The sequence below is a fragment of the Microcebus murinus genome, chromosome 6 (assembly GCF_040939455.1).
Source record: "Microcebus murinus isolate Inina chromosome 6, M.murinus_Inina_mat1.0, whole genome shotgun sequence".
In the NCBI taxonomy this organism is placed as follows: Eukaryota; Metazoa; Chordata; class Mammalia; order Primates; family Cheirogaleidae; genus Microcebus; species Microcebus murinus.
The window spans coordinates 71,654,783-71,674,319 of NC_134109.1; the positions used below are offsets into that span (position 1 = coordinate 71,654,783).

Here is a 19,537-nt window from a genome sequence, read left to right on the forward strand (position 1 = left end):
CTCAGGCTGGTTTCGAACTCCTGACCTCAAGCAATCCACCCGCCTCGGCCTCCCAGAGTGCTAGGAATACAGGCATGAGCCACTGCGCCTGGCCGAGAGGAACCATTTCTTCTGAAGTAAATGAGACAAATTTTCTGTGTTGTGGTCATAGATGTGATGGGCATTAATTTTTGACCAGAGTTTATGAGGTTATGAATGTGCATGCATGTTTATAGACTGCAGATGTATTAAAAGTGGATAGAAGAAAAAGAAATAATCCCATAGCACAGTTTTCTCAGTTACCTGCAGTTTAAGTCCTTTAACAAAGGGAAAAAAAAAAAATCTTTCATTCAGGAAGAATAAATGAGTCTTAATGATCTAGCACATTTTTAATACTCCAACTTACCAGGGTGATTTAAAGGTTTGGGAAAAGGAAGAGAAAATTCCTAACATCATTTTCTTAATCTTATCAGACTCAACATAACAACAATGACAAATAACACAGAGCTTTGATTTTGCTACTATATATTTTCAAATTTTTAATGCTTCTCCCAACAGCTGACTTTTGGGCATAACAAAAAGCAGACACTCAAAGCATTCCTTGTGACTAAGTAGAAACATCCCTGGATGAGTAGCTACTTAAACTGGATTTTTGTCTCAGCTCTTCCACTAACTTTATGGTCTTCAGCAGATTCCTTAACTTCAAGCTTCTATATAACAACATCATCAGGGGTGCTACGATATTAAAATGAAAGCACTCTGAAATGCTTGAAATTCTATATAAATACACATAATAACTAAATTACAGAGGATAGGATCTGAGAGAGTTAAGCTGACCAGTATTATAAAAGGAAGCTTATTATAGAAAAGCCCAGACTCATTATAGGCGTACATCTCCATTTATCTTTAATGCAATGTATTAATATTTAGTAGAATGGGTTATATAGAGAAAAAGCATAAGAAATGAACAGAGGAGACAGAGCCTGGGACAGTTCAAATGCACTACTCATTGCTATTTAAGGAGTAAGTTAAAGGCCAAACACTGGCCATAACCCCTGCAGGGTGGTATCTATTTGTCAAAGTGCACAGGCACCTCTGGGTTACCCTCACAGGCAATGACGACACGCCGAGTGCTTGCCAAGGCTCGATATCTGCAGTTGGGGGCCCTGGAACTTCCTGTCTCCCTGCAGTCTGTGACCTTCACTACACCCTCATGACAGTTCATATTGCCATTCTTGCACTGGATATTGGTGGTGCTGCAGATACTACGAATGTTCCAGATGTCGTCATGGATGAAGGTGTTGAAGCGCTTGCACTGACGTATAGTCATCTTCCGTCTTTGCATCATCAAATTGCAGTATCTGTCATCGCCACCTGTCCCCTCAGGGTCCACATGTTGCCGCAGGAATCGTTGGTACATGCGATCCTGGCCATAGGAGGGCTGTACTAGCCCCAGCCCCAGCAGGGTCAGCAGCAAGAGCAGAAGCAATGAACAGGTCCTCTGTAGAGCCATCAGTACCTTAGAGGTGCCTGGAAAAGAAAGAAAGGGGCAGGACAAAGGAAGGTAAGAATTTGGGCACTGGAGAGAGGTATTGAGGATGGCAAGCTGATACTTCCTTGACCCCACCATTTCCTCTTTACTGTTATATGAATCATCTTCCCACTCTTCTCTACTCACAACTTCTCCCACACTTTCTTCCCTAAGAGTGAATAGTTTGCAAACATGGTCTTTGCTTTTTTATAGAGAGAAGCTGCTGTAGCCAGTACAGTGATGCAGGGTGGGGACTGTGTGTGTGGTCAATCTACATGAAACCACAGTTGTGTCTCTTGAGGTAATTCCCTAGTTGTATGATCTTTGGGGAGTGGATGGTTCCCTAGAGTTTCCAATTCTTGACAGTTTGGATAGACTCAGGATATGTCAAAGAAAGTTTATGAACTGATTTTAATATCTTACATCTAGGAATCAAGGAAGGTGGAGAAAAGAGAATAAAGTAGCATTTAGGCTTAACCTTTCCTCTCATGGGGCTACTCTTCTTTTTTAAAAAAATTTATTGGGCTGGGCGAGGTGGCTCACGCCTGTAATCCCAGCACTCTGGGAGGCCGAGGTGGGCGGATTGTCTGAGCTCAGGAGTTTGAGACCAGCCTGAACAAGAGCAAGACCCCATCTCTACTAAAAATAAAAATTAATTGTCCAACTAAAAATATATAGAAAAAATTAGCCGGGCATGGTGGCACATGCCTGTAGTCCCAGCTACTTGGGAGGCTGAGGCAGGAGGATTGCTTGAGCCCAGGAGCTTGAGGTTGCTGTGAGCTAGGCTGACACCACGGCACTCTAGCCCCAGCAACAGAGTGAGACTCTGTCTAAAAATAATAATAATAATAATAAATAAATAATAAAAAATAAATTATTATGTTTTCCTTTTCCTTCTTCTTTTTCTTTTTTCTTTTTTTTTGTATCATGTGGTTAGTTTTCTAATAGTGTAAAATCAGGTCCTTATGGAAATCCTGTTAATGCTATTAAGAAAAAAGAAAGAGTACCTAGACTGATATATAATAATGTTTTGTGATCCTAAATGTCTCAAAATGGAGTCACTTAGGACAAGTGACTCAGCCTGCAGTGAAACTGCTGATCCCTCAGAGTGACAAGCATGGCTATGGTGGACTGAAATGAGAAGATGACACCTGCTGTGGCCAGGCACCCCTAGACAGGACAAGAAAGTGAAGCCAAAATGCAGCTGAGATAATGGCTATGACCATTCCTTCAGAGAACCATAAAAACTGATCATGGCATGGCCTAGATGCCTGCAGAAGCTCCACTCGTGAGAATCTGAGGCTTCTTTTCCATCATCAGTGGCTGCTGCTGGAAGCCCTGCTGAGAGAAGAGCAGTGCCTCCACCCCCCAGTGGTGGCCTTCCAAGGAAAACCCGACCTGTGGGTTCATCAGTCCGCACGCTGGTCTCCCGAGCTACTCCCTGTGGTTTGCTCCCCCTCTCTCTTATTACTGCCTGTGTATATTGGAAATATCCGCATGATGACAAATATATTTACGTGAAAGCCTCATAGTATGTGAAACCATGAATTTGTAAGAATTGGCCACTGCGTCATCGTGAAAACTCCCAGTCTCCAGCTGGAGTTAGCACAATTAGGCTGATTTGAACCTGACAGGAGACAGACAGGGTGATTTTAAGATAGTGGATAACAACTACTGCTTGAATGAACTAATAAATGAAATGGATGAGCTAATGAACAAGTGAAACTAAATGGGCATAGGGAGTGAACGTGTTTCCCAGGCTTGTGGAATTGACTGTTAAGAAAAGCTAAGAAACATTAAAAATAAATCTAGGCCGGGCGCGGTGGCTCACGCCTGTAATCCTAGCACTCTGGGAGGCCGAGGCGGGCGGATTGCTCAAGGTCAGGAGTTCAAAACCAGCCTGAGCGAGACCCCGTCTCTACCATAAAAATGGAAAGAAATTAATTGGCCAACTAATATATATAATATAAAAATCAGCTGGGCATGGTGGCTCGTGCCTGTAGTCCCGGCTACTCGGGAGGCTGAGGCAGGAGGATCGCTTGAGCCCAGGAGTTTGAGGTTGCTGTGAGCTGGGCTGGCGCCACGGCACTCACTCTAGCCTGGGCAGGAAAGCGAGACTCTGTCTCAAAAAAAAAAAAAAAAAAAAATTAATCTAAATAGCACAATCTCCACAAAAGAGGACTTGGATTGTCTTTTTTTTTCTTGTTGTTTCTATGTAAAACCTAAAAATATAGGCCCTGGTGATGCCATGCACTGTCATGCATCTCTCCTTAATGTTCTTCCTGGCTTGTCAATAGTTGTTGGTAGCTGTCCATCTTCTCTAGTTGCAGCATCATTGCGTTGTCACATCTTGGCAGCAGAAAATAAACACATATTTTATAACATTAAGAGAGATATATATCCAGAGCAACAACAAAGAAAGTATCGCCGTGTAGTTTTAGAACGTTCATTGCTTTTGTTGACTGATTAGAGAAAGGAATCCAGGCCTATCTGACTCTAACCCCTGTGCCCTTTCTTTCATCTTCTACTGCCTCTCGCATCCCACTCCTCAAATATTCAGGATGTTAATGACATTTATGCTCAGAGTTGCTACCCTTCAGCAGTTAAATCAGTTTAATGAGGAATGGAGCTGGGGTCACTCGCCAACACTTACTAACCAGATGCTGCCACCTGGCGTCATTTCTGGGATTGACACGAAGTGTGAATCCACTTGACTCTTACAGTGAGGCAGGGCTGATTCCCAAGAGCAAAGAAAAATCATCCCGGCCTGTAATCCTAGCACTCTGGGAGGCCGAGGCGAGCGGATTGCTCAAGGTCAGGAGTTCAAAACCAGCCTGAGCAAGACCCCGTCTCTACCATAAAAATAGAAAGAAATTAATTGGCCAACTAATATATATAATATAAAAATCAGCCGGGCATGGTGGCTTGTGCCTGTAGTCCCAGCTACTCGGGAGGCTGAGGCAGGAGGATCACTTGAGCCCAGGAGTTTGAGGTTGCTGTGAGCTAGGCTGATGCCACGGCACTCACTCTAGCCTAGGCAAGAAAGCGAGACTCTGTCTCAAAAAAAAAAAAAAAAAAAAAAATCATCCCGGATTCAACAGGAAGCAAACAGCTCAAAGTAGCAAGGGCAACATCTTTAAGAGCCAGACTGATTTCTATATATGGAGTCCAAGGGCTGGCCCAAGCTAAACGCCTGGTTTCATGTGTATGGGTACTACTGTCCTTTGTTTTCAAAGATCGTGCTTCATGATGGCAGATCACACTGTGAGTGACAGAAATGGCTTATGAAGGACCCACATTTCGTTCCACCTAAAGTCTATCCTTTGATTAGGGATGAGGAAAGCAGTGTTAAACATAGCTATCATTCTTTCAAATGCCACCTCCTATACTCACAGCCACTTTTGGCCTTTGCACAGAAAGATACAAAGCTCTATGTCATATTGCTGAGCCTGCAGTTGTAGATGGGAGATGCGGTGTTAGGAAGAGAGGGAAAGGAAGGGGCTGTGGGAGGTCGGGTGGCAGGGAGCGATGATGCTTGATTTACTACTCACTCCAAGACCAATGGATACAACCTCTGAACGTACACATAGTACTTGCATTATAGCTTCAGCAGAACAGTGTACTTTGGATTGTTTTTCCAATGGCACCTCCGGTCTTACATGGTTTTATCTACTTTCTTTCATCCTGGTTCTTTGTGACCAAGCATATGGTTTAGCAAGATAACTGGCTACAGAGAAGACCTAAACTATTCATGTGAGAGCAAATCCAGGAGCTCAGCTACCCTGACCAACTGAGTAAGCAAGACAGAAAAGTATTTGAGGACAGCAGTCCAATGTAGACACCAATGGGTATCTCAAAGCTCTAGCTACAAGACAAAATGAAAATGATCTCCAAAGCATCCCAGCACATATTTTTTAGTCAGAACTTGCCCCAAATGCTTTCTGTACTGCACCACCCTGACTCTCAATAGGAATTTCTTTTGTCACTGTGGTCCCAAAGACCTAGGCTGTGACCTTGGGGAAATTACTTAAGCTCTCTCAGGATATTTCCTTATAAGGAAAATGAGTGAAATAATGCCTACCTCTTAGGGATGTTACAAAGAAAAAATAAGAAAATCAAAGCAAAGTGCTTATCACAAAGCCTAGCACATGATAAGTGCTCAGTAAAAGCTGGCACTTGCGATATTATTTTTTACCATTTCAATTTCTCTTGCTTTCCTCTGCTTCCTCCAATCTGGATAAAATAATAAATGGCTACACTGAGTTACAAATATTATTGACCCCTCTTTATTTGGTAGAGTTAATTGTATTCTCAAGAAATTAGAAGTCTGCTGGATCCCTAGAGAAATGTTTCATCTCCAAATTGCATGGAATTTTCTTCCTTGCATGTCGCCATTCTTAAACATTATGATATTTTGGAATTTTTCCTTCTCTTTTTCCTTGCAAAGTCAATAATGACAGCTGACCAGGTCTTCAATTCCTCAAATGATTCACTTAAGATAAAATGGCCTGCCTGTGAATTGACATTTTATTTTAAACAGCATTTGGTTGTGATAGAACAAGAAACCCAGAACAAAAATTACTAGGACTGCCAAGCACCGCCATTCTCCTGCTGCGTGATTTCCTATGAGATAGCCATTTCCCCTAACACCAGAGCAGGGCATGCAATGATAATGCTCTAAGCAGTTGTCTGGAGAAGATGTGAGTTTTCACAGCTGTGGCATGATCAATATAATAATGGCCCATGCCTTTGACTTTCCCCATCAAGGTCTTGAGTGGGGCAATGATCTTGAGTGACTTTGCCTCACCTCAGGGAGTACTGGTTGGAGAATTTGAGAAAAGGGTCCAAATATTCTACCAAAAACTGGGACTTTGTCACTTCTTGAGGAGTTTTTGAGGTTTTATAATAAGGTAGCTTTTCTAATAAGAGAGGTGTGGAAAACTTTTTCCTATTGGGAAGTGACAGTGTTTTCCATTTTGAAATAGACTAACTCAAAGTGGAGAGATTCCCGTGCTGAGCATGCAAACTCAAACCCCCTCCTAAATATGAATACTTTCAGTGAGGCTGGGCTCTCCCTGGTGGGAGCTGGACACTGGTCTATAATCTGGGTATTGGGGAACCAGGGCTTGTGGCTCATTTCAGGACAATGCAGGCAGCAGGCCACCATAGGGAATACTGCGACCATAATAATCGTGCTCACAAGGCAGCAAAAGTAGTGATTTATAACTGTCATTTATTAACAACTACTTTCTAAATAAAATATCCAGGCACCTATTGATAGAAATTAAGTAACAGGAAGCTAAGCATGGAACCTGAAGATTGATTAGTGTATTTGACAAACACAGTGTCTGTTAACCTAAGTTATTTTTACTTGAAAATAAATCTTGAAGAAGAATAAGGGATTAATTTGGAATCTTTCTATAACTTCCCTAAGACATCACAATTGTCAGACATTATTTAATAAAGTAAAAGATTATAGAGAAAATAATGTATTCTTTTTTTGAATTTTATATTAAGTAACCATGACAAGAAAATATCCTGGGAGCGTTCCATTCAAACCAATACAAAAATTACCTCTTGAATGAATTTTAAATGTTGGTATTCGTGCTGGATTACGTGTGTGTGTGTGTGTGTGTGTGTGTGTGTGTGTGTGTGTGTGTGTGTGTGAAAGAGAGAGACAGAATATAATTAATCTGTTGAATCTGTTGGTATGTTGGTACTCGGTTCTAAACTGTTCACCCCAAGATCTCATATTTGTAAAAGTAATATTAGCTTATTATTTGACAGAAAAAACAATTTGCCATTCTTGAAAATTCTGCTTAGTGGCTATGAGCCCTGGAATTTTTCCAGATCTCTCTGTAGATCAATTTATCATCCTCACCTTCACAGAGAGGTCAAGTCTACCTCCCTAATGATTGATAAGAAATTGACCAGTAAGGAAAAAGGCATTTCTATTCCACCCAATCCTCTCAGGGGGCAGCTAAGTAGAGAAAATGGGGAAAGATCAATATGCCAAGAATCAGTGAGAAGACTCTGATTCTTACTGATTTCAGAGACATTTTTATTTATTAAACATGTTGTAAAACAGAAAACAAAAGATTCAGGGAGCTCATTCTCTGGGCCCTGGCAATGGATGCTGCCAGCACTGTCCTGGGGTCCAGAAGAGAAACCCAAGGAAAGGAGAGCGGAGCCAGCTCTGGGCCAGGGCCTGCTGGTCACAGGCGGAGGAAGGACTCATCAAAGTGGACAGGTAAGCCACCTTCACAGGCAACAACAATGTGTCTGAACCCTGGGGTGGCTCGGTACCGGCATGGAGGCCGGGAGGACCCTCCTACGTGTCTGCAAGTGGTGACCTGGAAAGGAGACTTGCTTATTCTTAAGTTTTCTCTGTGAGGGCTTCCATTCTTATTTCCACAGATGGCCTTCACGTTGCCCTTGTTGCCATGAATAAAGGTGTTGGTGTCTTTGCAGGGTGAGGTCAGGCCTCGTCTCTCCATCATGCTTTCACAGTATCTGTCATTCCGGCCCCTTGGTTTGGCATCATAGTGCTGGGTCAGAAAGTGTTTGTACCTGGAGTCATCCTGAGCCAGGGTCAGTGGGGTCAGCCCAAGACCCAGCATGAAGACCAACAACAAGGGGCCCGGGCCCATCACCATCTCTTCCAACAGAGGCTCCTGCCAAGGGCAAAAGGAGGTATGGTAGGAGCATAGAACAGCATTGCCAAATTAGGCTCTAAGGGAAGGGAACTTTTCTCTCTAACAGGGCAGCATAAATCAGGTCTACACAGTCACCAAATTACATTTTTCTTTCCCCTTCCTTATTAACTTCATACTTCTTGAAGATCCCTCTGTCTTTTTTTTTTTTTTTTTCTTGAGACAGAATCTCTCTCTGTTGCCCAGGCTGGAGTACAGTGGTGTGTTGTAGCTCACTGCAGCCTTGAACTCCTGAGCTCAAGGGATTCTCCTGCCTCAGCCTCCCAAATAGCTGGGGCTACAGGTGCATGCCTGCATTAGCCACACCTGGCTAAATTTTTAATTTTTTTTTAGAGACAAGGTCTCACTATGTTTTCCAGGCCAGTCTTGAACTTCTGGGCTCAAGTGATCCTCCCCACCTCAGACTCCCGAAGTGCTTGGATTACTGGCATAAGCCACCATGCCTGGCCTCAACCCACCCCTCTGGAAAGTCTGTTTAACAGTTTCCTGATCACAATTCCCAGCCCCAACCATTTTTTCCTATCCCTTACGATCACTGAGTATTTATCTTTCTGTAGGTTGTAGCATTATAAAATCTGTTTGTACTCTTTAATTCATTTATTAATTAATTTAATAACAAGCATTACATAAGCCCCTACCAGTATCAGGTAGGGACTGTGCTAGGTCCTGGGACACAAAGACCATTAAGATACACCAAATGTCTCCCTAAAAGGAAATGTGGCATCCATAGGGACGGGACAGGAATTCCAATTTACTGAGATGAGATAGTAACATAGGAGATGAGAGCGAGGAAGAGAAACTTTCAGAGAATCCTAAACCCAGGGATTGTTGAAGACAAAATTCTAGGTACGCAAGTTAATTAGTCAAGTAGCTATGAGGAGAGCATTTGAGAGTAGTTTCACCTTGGGGTTAAGGGGGTCAGACTTATTTCCCCAAGTACTAGGTGGTTCATTGCCAAAGGTGGTCTTGTTATGTAGTATTTATTTATTTCAGACAGTCTCACTCTGTTGCCTAGGCTAGAGTGACGTGGCATCAGCCTAGCTCACAGCAACCTCAAACTCCTGGGCTCAAGCAATCCTTCTGCCTCAGTCTCCCGAGTAGCATGTGCCACCATGCCCGGTTAATTTTTTTCTATATATTTTTAGTTGTCCAGCTAATTTCTTTCTTTTTTTTTTTTTTTTTTTTTTTTTTAGTAGAGATAGGGTCTCGCTCTTGCTCAGGTTGGTCTCGAACTCCTGAGCTCAAATGATCCGCCTGCCTCCTCGGCCTCCCAGGTGTGAGCCACCACACCGGGTCTGTTATATACTATTTAGAAAGAACAGGGAGGAACATGGAAGAAGCCATGCAATGCTTGAAAGTGGGTCTGGCATTAACTCCTACAGAGGAGAAAAAAGAATTCACTTTTATTTGTAGGAGCTTTTCACATTGGAAACAATTTGGATTACTCTACAGACTATTTTCTAGGTCCTCCTGCATATATACATAAATTGTTACCCGACAGGCAAATGATGTTACCATACGGTAAAAAAGAAAAAAACTCCTCAGACTTTTCCATCAAATCAAACAGCCTTATAATTTTCTGTAATGATCTCTTAACACTTTCCTCTAAAGAAGAAGAAAGAGTCAGGTGTGGTGGCTCACACTTATAATCCCAACACTTTGGGAGGCTGAGGCAGCAGAATCACTTGAGGCCAGGAGTTTGGGGCCAGCCTGGGCAACATAGAGAGATCCCATCTCTACCAAAAATTTAAAAATTAGCCAGGTGTGGTGATGCACACCTGTAGTCCCAGCTACTTGGGAGGCTGAGGAAGGAGGATCCCTTGAGCCCAGGAGTTTGAGGTTACAATGAGCTGTGATCTCACCACTCCACTCCAGGATGGGTAACAGAGCAAGACTCCATCTCTAAAAAAAAAAAAAAAAAAAAAACAAGAGAGAGAAGAAGAGGATTCCTGCCATCATCTCTCAAGAGCTATTAGTCTCAAACTGTAGAGCTCACATATCCTAGAGGTGTGCATCAGAGACACTCAAACACACCTTTAGGTAAGTATGTTGCATCTTCCTAGAACACGATTTTAACTCAATGACAGATAATTGCAAATAGAACTAATAAAATAGAAAACAAGTTTCTTATGAACGTTTAAGATTTTTTTAATGAAATTTGAAAATTTTGAGAATTGAAAGGTGTTTGGTATTTAGAGCATGTAGTTTCTGACTATACCTTTCGTTCTTTGGAAAAAAATTGTAAAGACCATGCAAAACCTTTTAAAGCCATCATTGTATACAGAAAAAAAATCCAGATCATTTATCTAGCCCACATTATATCAAATATATGTGAATGTCCGTATATTTGAAAACAAAAGTGAATCTTCACTGTAAAATTTTATGTGATTTTCACAATTTTGATTTTAAATTATCTATGAATGACTCATTTAATTTATGATTGACTATGATTTCTTGGTAGTCATTATATATACTGAGAAAGTCTTACAATACTAGAAAAATAAACCTGAAAATTACTCTTAGATGCAATATAATTCATATGAACCCTAAACTTAAAAATAAATGGTATATTTTCATAGACATTAAATTCATTATTAAGTTTTATTTTGATCTTCTCTTGTAAGTCAATAAACATTTTCATATCAAATATTTTTGTAGCCCTTACAAAGGCCATGGGTCCTAGCACTAGGGCTGTAGTGTGGCTAAAGAGAATATGACTATGAATCCAGAAAGACAAGGGAATCTGAGTTCTACCCATTAGGGGAGAAGGCATATGAGTGAGTGGGCAAAGGGAGCTCTCTTTCTAACCAGCATTTGGCATTGCTTCTATTACCAATTATAATCTATGTACTCAATGGAAACTTTTCAGCTGCTATTTGTTTCAGTATTGTGAAATGACCAAAAAATTCCTTAGCATATCATTTGGTATTCTTCAGCAGTGTACCAAGTTTGTCTACACTGACACTTGTCTATACTTGAAAGAACTGCTGGCTCTAAAAGTCTTGAAATTCCATGGTGAAGGTATATTCTGGGGAGTTTACCAAGAAAGTGGTATATGATTGCAGAAGGGAGAGCCACTTGTAAAGGAATAAGTATTCACACATGGCAGCTATAGCTGCTGGGCTGCCATGCTACACACTTGCCAAAGTTCTTTACATTTCCATTGTGCTTTTCAGTCTCCTGTGTGTGTTTCCTGTGTCTAATCTTATTAAAGTTTTATTGATTTGTGATCAATTATGTCTCTTGTTCTGTAATGAGCAAATATTTGCTTCTAATGTCAAAGGCAATTTTAGAATCGCAGGTTCTCGCTTACATAGTCAACACCCCTCTGCCTCGTGCCAGCATCCCAGATTTCAAAAATCAGTAAGTAGAACGAGAGCTGGTAGTACCCAGAAGAGACATTAGGTGGCAGTGGTGGATAGGAATGTTGCCAATGTCTTGTGCTGTAGAGGAGACAGTCCTTGTAGAAGGTGCCACTGCTGTACAGGTTGTGGGCATATTGCTGTTCACAGAAGGGAATGTGAGCTGGTAGGCCTGCTTAGAGTCTCTTTCCAAACTCTCTGATTTAGACATTAAGACCAAGGACACCTCAGTAGATTCAAGTGTCAAAGCAAAAGCCACAAAGCTCAGGATTTACCCATAAGGAAATCACAAAATAAAGACTTATCTGTTGTCAGGTTTCACGGATGCCAATTTCACACATGCCACTACCCATGTGATCTTGTATAAACAGATGACTGTTTACTTGGCAGTGTTTTTCTACTGGTGTAGGGCCCATATTATTCACCTTGAACCACAGTGCTTGCTTCATAATAAACCCTCAATATTTTCTAAATGATTGATTTCATTTTCTTCTCCAGTCCTAAGTTTATTCATCTATAAAATGAGAGAGTTGCTAGTTCTAAAAGTCTGAAATTTCATGGTTCTCGTTAAACATAATAGAACCTTTGCTAGTTTCACTAGCAACAGTCCAGTGACCCTGGAATTACAGAGACAAATTTTAAGTTTAATTGGTGGCACAAGGCACCAGCTGAAACAAATAGATGTCAGGGTGGCCCATGGCCCAATTTCACTGAGATGTATGATCCTTAAGGCTCAGTGTGTAAACCAAGCTCACATATCACCTCTAGGTAAGGCACTAGGCTCACACTACATAGGGGCTTTGCCTCCTAAAAAGCCACTTGCTTTTTGGAATTTGAAGGCCCTCACATCCCAGTCTGAAGAGGTAGAAGGGTATTTTTGTATCTGATTTGAAGAATCTGCACATTCATTTTTTAACAGCCCAGCTAAGCGTTGCTCAGATTTACTGTAATCTTAACTCCCTAAGACATCCAGAAACTAAATCCCAGCAAGCACACACCATGACCATCAACATCTAACATCTGCTCCCTCACTCACAACTTTCTCACTCCTATATTCAATCCTAAATTTCCCAAAAAGCAAGGTAAAATGGATTAGGGAGAAAACCAGTAAGAGACAGATTATTTGTGGTGCAGAAGTGAATCTGCCTAAACCAAGGGTGCAAAGCCTCACATCTGGTGGTAAAAGTCATATAGACATATCCTTTATCCAAACACATAACTGTCAGTCAGGTTTTTTAGTGGAATTTGTCCCAACTGTTCTTTAGATTAACTTTATTTTCTGTCTCAAACTAGTATTTGCAAGAATTAATATTCTCTTCTTCTCCTCACAGGCAATGTTCTGTATTCAAGGAATCCATCAAGTTTCACACACCAGGGGGTTAACACAATTTATGATGAGTAACTAAGGTTACTATTTTCATAACCATGGCCTCACACTTTTACATATTCTAGGGCAAAATTCCCCAAAGTGAAAGCATAATGCCCAATGCATACTCCTCCCTTTATTTCCATTCCTTCTTTCCTCCCTTCATCCTGCCAATGTTCCTTCTTTTGATCTTGGGATGTGTTCCACTTTATTTTCAAAGAGCACCCAAAATTTCCAATGCAAGAAATTAGCAGGGAAGGTTAGAAGGAAGCAGTGCTAAAAACATACTTTCTGTTTCTTTCCTTGTCAAGCCACATAAATTGCCTGTAATGGAGGTAGAGGATCTCCAGATGCCCCTTTGCAATGGCTTCCCCAGATCTTTGGAGATTTCATCACAATTTAGAAATCCCTCCTAAATCTCCACTTGCCTCCAGGCTTACTCATTTCCCTTTAACCACATATAGGCTATCCCAAGAGACACCTGTTTTCATTTTCAACTTTAGAATCTGATCTGTTTTCTTTTTAATTCCTGAGCTTGAGCCCAGAGATTTTAAGGGGGGGGGGAACAGTTTCATTGAAATGGATGGATGGCTAGAAATAATATATATAAACAAATAGAACAACAGATTACCCAGGAGGAAGAATCTTACAAAAATCTGGCAGTTTCCCTTCAAGTGGAGACGGTTTCCAGCTGTTTGTTCCTGGAGACGGGTTCTAGCTGTGTGAACCTGGAGGCCCCTGCTGGTTCTGAATATATAGTGTTTATATAAAGGGGTGGAGTGACTAGATCTAAGGATCCCCAATCCTGGCAAAGACATGAAAATCAAGGACACTGCTCTTGAACAAACGAAGAGGAAAGTCAGTCACCTTTTTCCTGGGCATGACTGGGTTAAATAGTAACCCACCTGAATGGATTAGGGATTTGTTCTGGGAGGCAAAGTTTGACAAACATGGCCTTTTGTCCCAGAGCTGCCCTTTTCTGATGCCTGTGCTTCTTACTCTTGCCAATGACAGGACTGAGGTTTTGTTGTTCACATGTGGTAGTCTGGATCCGTAAGATACCATCTCGGATCTTACAGGTCAACTCTGAGAGCTGCCTTGGAAGAAGTAGCAGAGTATGCTACGGTCTTCTGGTAAGATGCTTTTCCACTCTTCTTTCTATTTCTTCACATGATTTGGTTTCACGGAGGATGCTAAGCAGGTTATTCCATAGATTTGATAACACCAAAAAAGCAATTCAAGAGGTTATGTGACAGCTACTGTGTTTCCCCGAAAATAAGACATACTCATAAAATAAGCCCTAGCAGGATTTCTAAGCATTTGCACAATATAAGCCCTACCCCGAAAATAAGACCTAGTGATGGGCGTGGCTACGCAGCATATCTGCACAACCCATGCATTTCATCGCAGAGCGGTAAAGAAGACGAGCAGCCCTTCTCATCTGCCCCATGAGAGCTCTATTGCTCAACATAAGAGATCGGAGCCAATGGTTCTAAAGGAAATAGAGTCACAAGAAATTCAGTATGGAATTCGGGGTTTGGAGAGTGATGACAATGTTCCAGAAGAAGACGACTTAACTCTATTTGAATAAATGTAGATTGTTGTACAGTACTTTAAAAAAATAACACATCCCCTGAAAATAAGCCCTAGGGTGTCTTCTTGAGGAAAAACAAATATAAGAACCTGTCTTATTTTCAGGGAAACACGGTATTAGTACCCTGCCTCCCAGCTACTAACCCCCAGCAATATCCTTGCCATGTTTTCTGGACTTTTTCCTTTCATCTTTATTTGTCTCCAAGAAACTAACCCTGAACACTCAATCTTAGGTTCCTTGTAACACAGTTGCAAAATATTACAGATTATCTTCACCATTAATGCAATGCTGATACTGCTTCCACCCAATAAGTAGATTCATAGCTTGCAAAGAAACAGTGGGCCAAAGGTCACCAGGATCACTTTATACATCCTACATTTTCAAATACCAGGTAGCAGCAGGATACTAACTGTTTCACAGACCCCCAGCACTCACCAACAGTGGTATTGGATCTAGAATAGTGTTATATTTTTAAAAATACTCACCCTCTATTGTCATCCATCCACCTCCAAGTATTCAGTCTGCCTACATTTGAGAAGGTATCAACTAAAAACAGGCTGCCTTCCAGTAAAACAACTGCACTTGAAATTATCACAATAATTATAATAATCAGCATTACCTTTCATTTTATGAAGCTCTCATATACATGATTCTATTTAACTGTCACCAGGACTGTGTGAGGTAGGCATTATGTGAGTCTGTTTTGCTTATGAGGAAACTCCAAGATCAAACAGCAAATGAAGGGTGGAGTCAGACTTCAAACCCTCCATCTTCAGGGAGAAAATCTACTCATTTTTTCAGAGGCAGCTCAAGTAATGCCTCCTCTGAAGTCCAACTGACTTTCTTCAATCCTATCCAAACCCTGGAGGAATTGCTCACTTCTTTCTTTTTGTATTTCCTGTACCCAATACATTCCCCAAATGAGGCAAGCGGGGAGCAGGGGTGCCAGGGTGATGGCTTAGGTTGCCCGCACTTCAGATATGTCCAGGTGTGTCTGAAAAGATGGTGAGTTGGCTGAGGGAAGCCTATTTGTGCAAGAGTCTGTGATGCCCCTGAGAAAGGATTCGTCCTAATAGAAGAACATGATGTGGGGCAGGAGAAAGAACCAAAGGCCATGGAGCAGCACTGGGGGAGCAGTACAGGATGTGCCACTCACATCCCCTTCTGCTCTGGCTTCCTGGGTCCCAGGAGAGGACACAGCAATAAAAACTTGAATAAAATAAAGGTTGTTTTGTGAAATCTGTCTAAGATTCAGAAAGCACATTGCAGGTCAGTGTAAAGAAGTTGACTGCAACGTTGACAGGAGTGGTTATGGGGTAGAGACAGGGGCAAAGTACCTCCCCCCACATGAGGATCCTGTTGGGACAAATTTGAGGCAAGTCTGGACACAAGAGCTAGAACATCAGGCCAGACCATCTGCTCTACCAGAAAGGAAGAGGACACTGTGTGTTGGTTATCTTCTGACATTCTCAGCAGCTGGGACAGAACACACACGGGGATGGAAGCAGGAAAGGAATCAAAAGGCAGCCCCACTGAGTGGGTCAACAGGGCTAATTTGCAGGCATGTTTATTTATACCGTCTGGGAACTTCAGGAATGCTCAGAGAAGAATACAAGCTGACTTGGAGTTCTTATAACATAGGTGGATGGATCTGGTTTGAATTCAGAGTAGTTTAGGTGTTCAAAGTGTTTTAGGAACAAAGAGAAGTAATGTAATGGGATGTGGGGCCCACAAAGTGGGGCTTCTACTGGCATCTGATAGAGTACCCAAATGCTTAATTTCCTTTCATGGGCAAATAGTACCATTTAAATTAATCACATATCACTTTTTAAACAGACACTGAAGAACTGAGTTCTAAAAAGTTATCATTTGGCTAGGGAGGAGAGCTGCCAGGTGCATTGCAACACCCTGATTGCCTCAGCAGTCCCTGTGGAAGCAGCAGCCAAACCTCCCATAGCCTGAGATAACTTGATCAACATGGTGCTTCTCTGATAAAAGCAGCGATAAGGTCTTCTACCCTAACACACACACACACATACACACACACACACACGCATGCGCGCACAGTGTCTCATGGCCTGAAACACCAATTCAAGCACCAGCTTGCACAAACAGAGAAGCCTCTGATTTTAGACTTATGGTGCAGGGGAGCCTGAAGCCTCTGAACACAGACAGGTCCCTTCTCTGCTCTGGGCATTCACCTAACAACCTTTGAAGGATTCACAACCTGCCCACATAGTTGACTGTGCAAAAAGCAAGTTTTTCCTTTTTCTTTTCAAATTGGCACAAGCAGGTAATATTGAAACAGAAAATAGGGTTTGGAGGAAAAAAAGGTTTTACTATTTCATTAAAATGTATCTAGTTACTTACTCATTTGTGTTTCAAAATAGTTACAAGAGATTATGATTAATGAACATTTATATTTGTATCTTTGTCAGTAATTTTAATATGCATGAAGCAATTGCCAATGGAAAAAATACATATTTAAAAAGTGTTTTCATAGGTTGAACTTGAAAATCTTTCCCCCTTTCCTGGAATTCTTTCTGTCTCTCCTTCAAGCCAATAGCGTCCCTGCACATAGACATGCGAAGCATGGGTTCTCCTTCCAAAGACTCTAACACCGAAGTACTTTCCTCTTTTATACACAGTATATATGTTTAATCCTGTCCTTTGGAGTAATTATAAGATTAAATGATGGAAGGAATGGACTAGATAATTTCTAAATTCCTTTGTAACTCTACCATTTTTTAGGCATAAAACTTATTCTGTTAGAGAAGTAACAGTTAAAGGAGGAAAAGCTCACATGAAAAGAAGGGTCACACCTTCAGGAAGCAGGGACACTATTGACTGAGGGAGAATGGGGACAAAGTCCTGGTGATATGTCTAGATTTCCAAACAAAGACAAAATTTAAACACCCACTTTTCAACAAACTCTGAGCTTTGTGCCCATTCCCTCTTTCCCAGGTATTTCAAGGTTTTCTGGGAATAAATGTTTACAGAGGATTACTCTTTGCTCAAATACAGATTAAATGAAAACTCTTAAAAAGGGGTTTCACAGGCCTGCATTGGTCCACTTTTTTATCCATCTACTTTGAGTCACATTGGCAAATGCTTCCAACAATAACTTGACAAACCTCTTACTCTTGCCTGCTTATAACCTGACATCTGCTCTCTCAACAATAGCCGAAGCCATTCCTCTTTTCCTGGAACGATTTTCCCCATCCTCTCTGCCAAACTGTAGTTTTTCTCAACACTACTAAAGGGCTTCTTTTATATGAGTCATGTTGCTAACTCCTCACTACTCCATGGGGTCATAGAATAAGAGAGGGAGGGACCTCTGAGACCAACCGAGGACCCCTCATTTTTCAGATGAGATAACTGAGGAACAGAGTGAGAGATATGTATTGCCTAAGGAACATAAGCTTCCTGGGACTAGAAGCTTTCCAATGCACCACACAACTTTTATATTTGATACTAGTAATCTCTAGAAAATCAAAGCTAATTTTAAATGTGTCTTAGAAAGTTGCTGTTTAAAGGAAACTGACACTGAATATTCCCACAAATTCCAAAAATATTTTCCTCCCCTTTTCACTGGTAAAAGAATTGAAATTGTTAGGGTGTGCAACTATCTGTACACAGGCTGAGAAAGATTTCTAACACAAAGATTAGGATATAAAGAAGTAAAAAGTTTATTTTGTTTTCTTAGAAAGAATGAGATAGAGAGGGAGTGAGAGAAAGGGGGGGTCAGAGATAGAGAAAGAAAGAAGTGAGAAAGAAAAGACGAAAGAGAAAGAGAGAAAGAATGGATATGGCACAGCACTGAAAAAAAAGTAGGAAAAAGTGTCAGTGCTGGGGCCAAGAAGCGTGCCACTTTTATGCGGACCAAGAGAAAGGGAAAAAAAATAGTGATTGCTGCTACTTGATAATAGAAGTGACTGTTTTTGTTTATTTGTTTTCTGTTCTTGGAGACTTGCTTACCTCTTGTTCTGGAGAGTATTAAGAAAAATCCTTTTGTCTGCTCAGCTCCTTTCAATTGCCATGTAAACATCTTTACAGGTTACAAAAAGTCTTAAAATGACTTGATTATAAGATTCTTACTGTCACAGAGGGAGGGTCGTGGTTCATTTGAGATTTCCCCTAGCTCCCAGAGTAGTGCCGAAATTGTTTTTACTGGCCTTCCCAAAGAAAGATGAAAGCCACCCATTGCCCCATGTGCTGTTATCATTTGATGTGCTGTCTCAGGGCGAGAAAGCTGAGGATCCCAGCCTTGCAGTAGGAAGGCTTAGAGAGGAAGAGGGTGTTGGCAAGTGTCTCCAAGAATTTCCCAACACCGGCTGACTGGTTAAGGGTGGGGAGACAGAGGAGAGTGAACAGAAAACGAAAACAACAGTCCCCAAATGTTAGTTAGGCTTGCAAAAACTGGACAAGGCCTGCTTCACACATCTGGAGATCAACCTGGGTACCTAGCGAAATTTCCTTAGCGGTGGGCAAGCGCCGGCCTCCCGACCTCCCTTGGGTCCGCGGATCCCGCGGTCGCCCTCGGGGCCAGGTTCTAGCCAGCAGGGCATTCGCGCCGGCGTCCCCGCCCGGCTGCGGGAGCGCAGAACCGCTAACCCGTACGCGACCCGGACTTGTACCCCACTCCCCCCCGCGCCTCCCTCCGCGAGTCCCGGCCCGCAGGCGTCTCCCCGAGGAGCCCCGCAGCGTCTGCCGCGCTGGCCTCCGGGGCCAGAGCGCTCCCGCCGCAGCGACCCAGAGGGAGAGGAGCGGGGATAACGCACCTTGGCCTCGGAACCAGGCGGCGGGAACGGGCGGAGCAGTGGAAAGCTTTGTTTCTCGCCCGCTTCCTGCGCCCTCGCTCGACGATGGAGCTGGCAGGGAAAGCAAAGACGTTCTTTTGGATCTCGCTTTGGATCTGCGTGGGTCGGCGTGGTGCGTCTGTGCTCCCGGACGGGACGGGGGTGCAGTGAGGAGAGGAGGGCGGGCGGGCGA

The 19,537-nt window shown here is 42.2% G+C and overlaps 2 protein-coding genes across 6 annotated transcripts in view; both read right to left on the reverse strand.

Annotated features, from left to right (window-relative positions):
• Positions 1-19,537, reverse strand: part of LOC105864771 (non-secretory ribonuclease-like) — a 132,012-nt gene that overhangs the window by 88,600 nt on the left and 23,875 nt on the right. The window lies entirely within an intron of this gene.
• Positions 488-19,459, reverse strand: LOC105864749 (ribonuclease 4). Of its 5 annotated transcripts, none has more exons than XM_076004213.1 (3): positions 13,602-13,692; positions 8,081-8,184; positions 488-1,509 (listed from the first exon to the last, which is right to left on the reverse strand). In XM_076004213.1, the coding sequence occupies exons 2-3, from the start codon at positions 8,088-8,090 to the stop codon at positions 1,049-1,051; spliced, it is 471 nt and encodes a 156-aa protein (XP_075860328.1). In that variant the 5' UTR covers positions 8,091-8,184; positions 13,602-13,692; the 3' UTR covers positions 488-1,048. The 5 variants fall into 5 exon arrangements, with proteins under 5 accessions (XP_075860328.1, XP_075860327.1, XP_012608284.2 ...); XM_076004212.1 differs by having other exon boundaries at positions 13,583-13,692; XM_012752830.3 differs by lacking the exons at positions 8,081-8,184; positions 13,602-13,692 and adding an exon at positions 19,327-19,459.